The sequence below is a fragment of the Pithys albifrons genome, chromosome 10, assembly GCF_047495875.1.
Source record: "Pithys albifrons albifrons isolate INPA30051 chromosome 10, PitAlb_v1, whole genome shotgun sequence".
In the NCBI taxonomy this organism is placed as follows: Eukaryota; Metazoa; Chordata; class Aves; order Passeriformes; family Thamnophilidae; genus Pithys; species Pithys albifrons.
The window spans coordinates 23875684-23885413 of record NC_092467.1 but is presented as its reverse complement, the minus strand read 5'-3'; the positions used below and the strand labels follow the sequence as shown (position 1 = coordinate 23885413).

Sequence of the window (9730 nt, the reverse complement as noted above, 5' to 3'; positions counted from 1 at the left end):
ATGTAATGTCATGTGTGGGGGAGAGAGGGAACAACAGCTCCTGACAGCCAGAACTCTCTGTCTGGGTACGAAGAGGAGTCTGTGTCTGTCCCATCCTGACACCTGGTACACAAGGACCTCACTCCATTTTTCTCCCTCCCTCACTGCTGCCCCGGACCATTTTGTTCCTCCTGCCCCTCTGCTGCTGGACATCCCCCACTCCAGCCATACAAAGGAACTTCCCAAGCTGCACCCTGCCCCACAGGCCCCATCCCCACAGCAGGGTTTGCTGGCTCACCCCTGCTCATACACTCCACCCTTCTGCTGAAATCCTCCTGGACTACCAGTCCTGCCAGATCCAAATTCCTGGTGTTTGTGGTACCTGGCAGGCAGAGGCAATGTGTCATGGGGCGCCCTGGAGATACCTTCTCCAGACATGGTGCTGTGTGCAGATATCCTAGATCTTGGATCAAGGATGGCCTGTGGTTTTTCTTGGGGATTGCTGTCCCCTTTGGCAGTAGACAAATGGCAGAGAAGCTGAAGCTTGTCTGAGAAGCATCCATGCTTTAAATCTAAGCATCCCTGAGCAAATACATGGACATACAGGCAAGTAGAGCTGTTCTTGTGTCAAATTGAGGGTGAGAGCAGCCATCCTGCACCTGATCTTGGAATTCAGCCTGTGCTTGGAGCAGGGAGATGACTCCTTCTGTCCTTGCTTTTCTCTTCTGAGTACACAAATGCAGTCACACCTGAAGGAGGTCTCTGAGCTTGTCAGCTCTGGAAAGTTTCATAAAATAACTGGCTGGCTAGTGAAAAGCCACTTTATTAGAGTCCCTGCTGAAAAAGGAGCACAGCAGTAACTCAGTGCTAATGAATCAGTGGAGAATCCACAGGGGGTTCAAACAGTTTGATGGCAAAAGGCTCCAACTCCAGCCTATGCTTTGTTGGAGACCTTGTAGGCACTGGAGAATCTAAAAATGATGCTCAACTGCACGAGCAACCAAACCAAGGTGTTCCTCCTCTTGCTTGCATGACCAAATATTTCACAAGGCAGTGCTCTCCGTCTCTGACATCGGATCCATGGGGATGCTAACAAATAACTATCCAGGGCAATAGATCTCTCTGCTTCCAAGTGCATTGAGGCAGGAAAGCTGCAGTTACTCCCTGTGTCCTTTCCCTCCTGCCTCTGCTCTGAACAGCATCAGCAACATCGGAAAGGTAGAACAGCCAATTCCAATGAGTACCGTGGACTGTAGCAGGAAACTTGGCTGCTGATAAGCCCAGCTTTGGCTGCTTTGGAGCAGCAAATTCACTGGATGGCTGGAGCAGGAGCTTGGTGTCTGCCTGCATTCTGCTATCCTGCTCTTTTCCCATTGTTAGTGGCCATAAAGCTACTGCTGCCCTTGTATATCTTCATCTGTCACCAGAGGACTTCCCTGGTGGTCTCTGGGTCTTGCAAAGCTCTGCTGTCATCTCTGCAAGGCTCATCTGGTGTCACCCATGTTAGTGAGGGCACAGCATTGACTGTTTGGAGTCAAAGCAATGTCAAAGAGGCATGAGAGCACCCAAGAGAGGGGAAGATGCCCAGGGAAAGGCAGTCTTTCTGCAGATGTTGGGGTTTGGGCATGATGGGGAGAGAGGAGCGCAGCTACATGATGTTGTGCAGGTGGGAGCAGCCAAGGAGGTGGCATCCCCTTGGACTGAGATATGACATCTGCCATCACTTACCTTGTGTACCACAAAAAGAAGCACAGGTGCCAGCTAACCCACTGAGGACATCTCAGCAGCATCCTTGGCCTCTCTCCTTTATAGAGCCTTTGGATTCAGCTTCTAGCAAGACAAAAACAGTTTTCTTGCTCCACAGCACCAACAACATAAAGCTGGACTTCTGGTTCAGCTGGCACCCAAAGGATTTCCTAGGATTACATTGCTGCCTAACTGTGGCAGAGAACCTCAGGGGCTTCAGTGCCTTTGGTCAGTAAATTTTGTAACCATGGACTCAAAATAAAATGCTTTCTGAGGCCAGCAGGAAAAATCAGCACTCTGTGAATAGTACTAATGGTCAGGCTGGGAGAACTGGAGTTGGTGGGTCACAACAAGGCAGACCCTGACCAAACAGCCTCACAGCCAGGAGGGGAACCAGAGCCGTTGGTGGTTGAGGCTCAGCAAATGGCTGGGCTCAGGAAAGCGTGTGGTGAATTATTGATGTACCTGGTTCCAGGCTCTGAATGAGCAGCCTCAGGAGCTGGGCAGGAGACTGACATTTTGCATCCTTCCCCAGGGAGAAGAGATCTGTCCATGTTCTCTGGGAGGAGGATAGCTCTCCCCCTTGCAAAATGCAAGGCAGTAATGAAAGGCACAGGGAGAGATGGGGAGGAATGGGGAGCAGCAAATGTTCAGAATGAAGAAGAATGGGAAAAATAGATTGGTTTGTCTTTGAAATAACATGCTAACCCCCCAGAGACAGCCTGGCCAGCCACTGCACCGACCTTGCTTTGATTTGTCTCTGGATTATATGTTTTATGCAATGAAAAGTCAGCTCATTGTGAATGAATAACATCCCTGCTTGGGCTGAAATCTAAAATCCTCTTTATTGGCACTGTCTGGGGACGACATAAGGACACTCAAGGTTGTCACTAGGTGAGCTAGGCAGCGACTGGTGACAGAGGGACTGGACAAGCTGGGGTGCTGTATCTCAGTCTCACCCACTCCCTGGGCAGACTTGGCAGCTGCAAGGAGACACAGGTACCAGCACAAACTCTGTGAGACCAGAGCCCGGAATGGAAGAGCTTGTGATACTACTGCTGGGCTGATCTCTGCCAGGAAGGTGTGCTCTACTTTGGGCCAGGAGAGTGCTTTGGGATGCTCCATGAGGCCTCTGTGTGCAGCCAGGGAGGGGCAGAGGTGGATAAAGCCCTTCTCATACCCCCAAGTCCTGCCGCCAAGACAGCGAGCAGAGGTGATGGGCAAAATGCCATGCTCCTGTCGCAAGTGCTTCCTGTCGCAACAGACTCCTACAGAAAGTGAAATGGCCCTCAGAGTTAAAGAAATGGGGATGTGATTCCTGGGGAAAATATTAACAAATCTGTGTATAGCTGCTGCCTGAGGCCAGGCCCTGCCACTGTTAGCACTCATTACTTTGAACAAGACCAGCGGCAGCCAGGAACACCTCAGCCTTCAAGGAAAACCTCTTCCTGACCTTCATCGATTAGCATCTGGCTTATTCTCTAAAATGGAGATCTCTCATTGCAGTAGCTCTGCCTGTTCTCTCCACCTGCCTGAGACCTGATTCCTTCCCTCCGTGTCCTGTGAAGGAGACCTTGGGCTTGGAGGTATCTCATGGCATAGCAAAGGCACATAATTATTTCCTGTTCCCTAATTGCATAGCACTGTTATTCCAGGAAATGTACTCTTGCTCTGTCAGTAAGAATAAATAGGAGATCTCTGCAACAGGGGAGTAACCGGTAATGGTCTAGATGTGACTGAACTGCAGATAGGAAGGAATTGGTCTTGGATTCTCAAAGCACTGAGAATAATAGCAAGAAAACTGAACTCTGAGACCTGTGAGCTCCACTCTTCCTCAGAGGTTTGTCACTTAAAATTAGGAAGGACAAAAAAACAGGAATGTGTTTCTGGGAAAAATCCTAGGATGGTGTTGTGCTGGACACAGCAGCAAAGTGATCAGTCCTGGCAGGGTGCAGAGGCCCAGAGAAATTGACTTTAGTCGTGGCAGCCCCTCTCCCTGTCAGCCCTGAGCTGTGCTGGTCCCACAGTTGCTGTCACCACCCTCTGCCAAAAACAGAGGCTGTTCAGGAGTCAGCTCCCCTGGATTTTGGGGTTCCACCTCAGGCAATATGTGCTGAATATACTAACATGTCCCTTTAGCGTAGCCCCACCTGAGAGCACAGCAGAGCTCCTGTGAGTCAGCACTGCCTGTGTTCTTCATCTCCTCCCCAAAGGCCGAGTGTGCCAGAGGATCCGGTGGTCCCTGTACACGAGGACGCTACAGTGATGTGTTGGACGAACATCTTCACTACAGGGCTTTAAAGGAAAAAGGAAGCCCTGATGCTCACGGAAGGACAGGGCACTGCTGGCTGCTCTGCTACTCGATGTAAAGCCGTAGGTGATGGACAGGTGAGATTGGGTGTTGATTTGTGGGTCAGGCTGGGCGCCGGAACCGGATACCGCCGGACTCGCAGCGGGAGCGGTGCCGATCCCGCCGACTGCCCCGGGGGAGCGTTGCCACCTCCAGCCTCGCCGTGTCCCTTTGTCCCGCTGATTCAGTGCAAGCTCCCGGCGGTTTCCCCTCCGGACACGGGGGACACAGGATGCCTTGCGAGTCCCCCTCCCGCTTGGGCACACAGCCAGGAGGGCACCGGGGCCGCCCCCTCCCCACCTCCCGGAGCCGGGCAGGTGCCGCCGGGAGCTGTGCCCCGACGGGCGGCGGGGGCGGGCGGGGGGCTGCGGAGCGTCCCGCCCCTCAGGGCCGGCTCCTGGCCGGCGGGACCACCCCCCGGTCCCCGCCCTCTCCTCCTCCTCCTCGGCGTCTCTCCTCCCCTTGCCCGGCTCAGTCGGTCGCAGCCATGGCGGAGGGAGGAGAGGGAGAGGAGCTGCTCCGCCCGCCGCTGCCCGCCGGCGCCCCGGGCCCCAAGCGCTTGTGCTCCCGGGCCTGCCCGGCGGGGGGCACCGGGGCCGTGCACCCCCGCCCTGGGGCCGGCTCGGCGGGGCCGGGCGCGGGGGCCAGCGGGGCCCCTCCGGCGCTGCCCGGCTGCTGCCCCGCGGCCGCGGCGGGGCCAGCGGGGGCAGCGGGGCCGGCGGCGGCGGCGGGGCCGGGGGGCGGCGGCGGGGGCGGCGAGACCGGCAGCCTGCTGCAGCCCGAGTCGCTGCTGGACGCGGCGGCCAAGCGGGTGGCGGGGAGCTGGGCCTTTGAGCGGGTGGAGGGCCGCTTTCAGCGCATCCCCGAGCCCGTCCAGCGCCGCATCGTCTACTGGAGCTTCCCCCGCAGCGAGCGGCAGATCTGCATGTACTCCAGCTTCCAGCCCGGCCGCGCCGCCGCCGCCGCCTCCCCCGCCAGCGCCGCCGCGGGGGGACCCTCGGCCGCCGCCGCCCCCGCCCCGGCCGGCGAGGAGAGCCCCGCCGCCGGCCCGCTGCCGCCCGCCGCCCCCGCCGCGCCGCAGGGCGAGGGGCTGCCCTTCCGCCGCGGCATCCGCCTGCTGGAGACCGGCGCGGTGGACAACGTGCTGCAAGTCGGTGAGTGCCGGGACGGGGCCCCCGGGGTTTCGTCTGTGTTCGTCCCCCCCCACCCCTCCCCATCCTCTCCTGCACTTCAGTCTTTTGTCTGGCGCGGTTGTGGTTTGACAGGAAAATCCTGCCCCGGGGGCAGGAACCGCCGTGCGCTCCTCCGGGGAGATGCCGGCTTGGGGTTTGGGGGGGATGTATGGAAGGGCGGGGGTGACACCACCCCCCCGGGGGGTGCGTGTGCCCAGGTGTCACCGGCACCTGCCCGCAGCTTGGACGTCGTCCATCCTGTCCGAGGGGGGAAATAAAAGACTACCCTCTTTCTCCCCCGAGTGCCTCTGGGGGGTTTGTATGGAAGGCACGCAGCCCTGCCGGTCCCCCATCCTCCCCGCAGCCGACGTCCCTCTCACCCCTGAGCACCCCCACCCGCGGTCCAAGGGGGGTCCTGGCCCTTCCGCCGGGAGATGGGCTTATAAACATAATGCATCTCTCCTGCAGCTCCGAGTGTTCCTCTTTGTCTTCTCCATCAGGGGCTTTTCCCTCTTGGAACATCTCTAATGGGGCATCCGCCGCCGCTTTCCCATTCCCAGCCCCTGCACGGGCACGTCCGACAGCGCCGGCTCGGGGGGAGCGCCGGGAGCGTTGGGGGGTGACAAGTTGGGTGGACCGGCGGGTGCCACCGGTGACCTGGCGCGATGCGCGTGTCGGGGACGGATGCGCGCGGCCTTCTCACGCTCGTTCGGTGTCGAAGGGGCCGTGGGAATGATGGTGGGAATAATGGCATCGTGTTTTCTCTCCATGGGCAGGTGGCTTTTGTGTGCGCTGGCGGAGAGGGATTGTCGGAGAGGAAATGTTCCTCTTCCCCTGTCCCTCTAGTCCCTCTCCCCATCTGAAATCCGCATATATTTAAAGAGAAACAAATTGGGGTGTTTTACATAAAATAAGCTGCTCCTCGTTGTTATTGGAAGGGATTGAAATGCGCGTTCCGATTAAAATGACATTAGGCGAGAATTTGTTTTGCAAATGCGAAATGTAAATTCATCTTGTGCCAGGGTATGGCGTGAATGAGTGAAGGGAGGGTGGTTTTTGTTGTAAGGAATGGGTAGTTAGGCTGTGTTTATTTAAAGAGCCCTTCTTCCTTTTGGGGAAAAAAAAGCTGCTTAAAAAAAATAAAAATCCCTTTCGGTACAGTTTACATTCAGAAGAGCATTATCAAAACATTTTCCATTTGAGATGTGAGAATAGGAGGCAGCAGAAGAATTCTCCTCCCACCTCTGAGGACATGCAGTGAAAATTCCTGAAGCACAAAAGGTTTTTCTCGGAGGATATGATTATACTCTCTTTTTTTGGCGTGAATTAATATTTTGTAAGGGCTGCGTTAAGATGATTAATTATTCTGTTTAAAAGACTGTGAAACTCAAAACCAAATATTTTTTTTTTTTCAGTGGGAGAGGTGTAGCTCTTCAGGAACTTTAAAATTAGGAGGAGAGGGGAAAATAATAGTTTGATGAGGGCAATGCTTTAATGACCTGCCCACTAAGGTGTGGATGCAGTGAGCAGCTGGTTTGGGAGTGGGAGACAGAGGTAATGGTTGCCTAAACCCAGGACTGGTTCTGTACAAAGGAATTTTCTTCTTAAATTAGTTTTTTAATCTATCTGCCTTTGAAATATGGCTCTGGCGAGCGTTTAGCCAATTACGTGAAGGATCTGGGTGAGTGCTAGGGTCAGGTGTGTGCGAGACACAGCAGAGCAGTCCCATCTCAAAGTGACATCCAGCGCTGGCATCCAACATCCCATCTGCCCTGCACTTCCCGCTGCTGCTTTGGGCGAGCCCGCGGACGGGGAGGATGGTCCTGGCTCTGGCGTTTAGTATCCCCTGACAAGTCTAAACCATCTCCCCAGCTTTGAAATCAGAGCTCGTGCTTATTGTCCTCCGAGCCGTCAGCTTTTTAGATGAAGCAGCATGTTCTGGAAGCGCTCGCCGCAAAGTCGGTGGGTGATTGATCTCCTGTTTTCACAGCCCGAGAGGGGCGCGGGATGCTCGCCAGGGGAGTTTGCCTTCGGAGCGGGGAGGGGGTTCGGGCCTCGGCTCTAGTGCAGCTCCTCTTCGGACAGCAGCGGGTGGGTGATACGGGGTCAGGCACCTCCGTTTTTGTGTCCGGAGCAGCCGTGTCACAGCGGTCTCTTGCAGCCCTGAGCTGGAGAAGGAAGGTTTACATCAAACAAAAGGCTGTGAAGGGCTGTGTGTTTATCCGAGGCGGACTGGAGGCATAGCTGAGATGTCCTCTGCCAACTTTCCATATCCATCCTGCAGATGCCTCTGGAAGGTGAGGTGGAAGGGCTCCAGCCACCAGAGACACAAACACTTTGTGGCTGTGTATGTGTGTTTGCAATTAAGATAGGAACTTGGGAACCATTATGTCTTGGAAAAAAATAAAACCCTAACCCTGACTTGCTTGATGCTTTCCAGTGCTAAATCAAAACTACTGTTCCCCTCTAAGGATCCCTTTAATGGACACCACCAGCTCCCGGCGCCATGACCTGAGGTTTGCACAGTTGAGACTTGCTGTTAATAAAGATCAGATGTTTATACAGTTGTGTTTCTGACTCAGACCTGTGAAAAAATAGGGATAGTACAGATGTGAAATTCCTTCTCTGTGTGGTTGAAAAAATCCCTTTGAAAAACTGAAAGGCAAAATCCAGGAGGAATGACCTTCTGGCGATGGAAGATGGTGTGGAGGAGTGAGGTTTGTGCTTATGGGGGCAAAGTGCTTCAGGCTCCGGCTCCCTCATGCTTTCAAAGCTGGCAGGTTTGAAAAAAACATATATGCCACATTATCAACCAATAATTCCTTCATGCTTAGTAAAACTTAAACGAGGCTTAAACCCTGATCTCACTGGAGTCATTAAATTGATTTTTTTTCCCCCTGCTCAAAGAAAGATCTTGGATGTTGAACACAGGCATCTTTGTCTTCTTAAAAACTGCTTTATTATTATGTGTACAGATCCCGTCTTTGTGTGTGTGTGGTGTGTGGGTTTTTTTCTTTTAATTTTTAGACAAATGACAAAAGCATGCAGGAAAGGAATGCAGAAATGCCAGGCTTAATATAAAGCGTGCAACTGCACTGCATGCTGGGAATCCTAAAGGATACAAAACCTTTAACGACAGCGGTTAATTTTTAACAAGTTCAGTCGCATAAATATTTATGAACAAAAGTTTTTACACTATTATCTCTTGGGTTTTTGGAGAGAGAAAAGACCTTTGGTGGATTTTGACAGTAAGCTGTGATCCAGCAGAACAAATTCGTGTTTCTCTCCTGTGCTCCCCAGTATGGAATAATGTGGTTTGCCCTCAAGTCGTCAAGGATGCTGATGGGTGGGCAAGTGTCCCTTGTAATTTTAGGGGAGAATTCTCCTTTTTCATTGGTTTTCGATTACTCATGAGAGGAAGCGTCAAGCTTTGTGTTGTAACCAGACACTTAAAAAACCTACATGGTATGTGCTCCTTCCCCACAGATAAGCCTTTGTGCCCCGATGGGAAGGTATGCGGTCCAGCCATAGGTACATAGGCAGAATTTACTTTCGCTGTTAGAGTAACAATGAAGCAGGGCTTTAAAATGCACTGGCTTTGTAAACACTTGGAGGGAGCCTGTTTTTTTCAATCTCACAATTAATTCTGGATATTTTATCTGATGCTTTGCAGGCCAGTCCTGGGTACCTTCCCATGTTTCCTAGTCTGGTGGCTATGCTGGACATGCAGGCACTGCGGGTTTTCTAACCCTTCTTCCACAGCCTTCTACCTGGGCAGAGGTTAAGCTAGACTTGATACCTGTAAATGATACCTGTAAGTGCATTTTAATTGGAGGAGTTTAGATTTGGTAGCTTTTTGTTACACTTTAATCTTCAGCTTGTGTCAGTGTATATTTGTAATGATGCCTGTTGAAATGCAGCTTTAGAGGTAAAAACACCAGTGAGTTCCAACGTGGTTGAAACCACTGTCAGCTTTTTTTTCCAAGCTATTTCTGGGTTTTAAGATTCTTTTTTTCTTCCCCACTAAAAATGGTTGCTTTTAGGCACGCATTTGGTTTCCTTCCCCTGTGACGTGGTATGGGGCAGAGTCTAAATTTATATCCAGTGGTGTGTTCCTTTATAGAGCTGTTTATTTTGGGGAAAACACTTTGATGGGGCTCTCTAGGGCCAATTGTGGTTGCTTTTGTTTTGTGTAAAGATTAGTCTCCTCCTGGGTCTGGGTTTAAGGCTGTATCCAGTGGGAGCAGGTTTAGAAGGAACACCATGGGATGTGAAAGGTTTTTTCAGGTTGAAACCTGGTATCCTGTGTCAGAGTTCTGTGAAGGGAGTTTAATTTCTCTGTATCCTCTTAGATTTTGTGTGGGATGTTTGTTGTACAGCATGTTTCTAATTTGTTAATTAATTTTTATTTTTATTTAGGGGTGGATTAGTTTATCCTGCCATATATTATATTAAAATACTTTTACCCACATAAAAGGGGCTG

The 9730-nt window shown here is 52.5% G+C and overlaps 1 protein-coding gene across 1 annotated transcript in view; it reads left to right on the top strand.

The window, feature by feature from the left end:
• Positions 1-4562: 4562 nt before the first annotated feature.
• The window catches only part of ZSWIM5 (zinc finger SWIM-type containing 5), a 97812-nt gene continuing 92644 nt past the window's right edge, over positions 4563-9730 (top strand). Inside the window, exon 1 of the mRNA XM_071565613.1 lies at positions 4563-5229. Within this exon, the coding sequence (XP_071421714.1) occupies positions 4563-5229 (667 nt within the window). The remainder of the gene's footprint in view (positions 5230-9730) is intronic.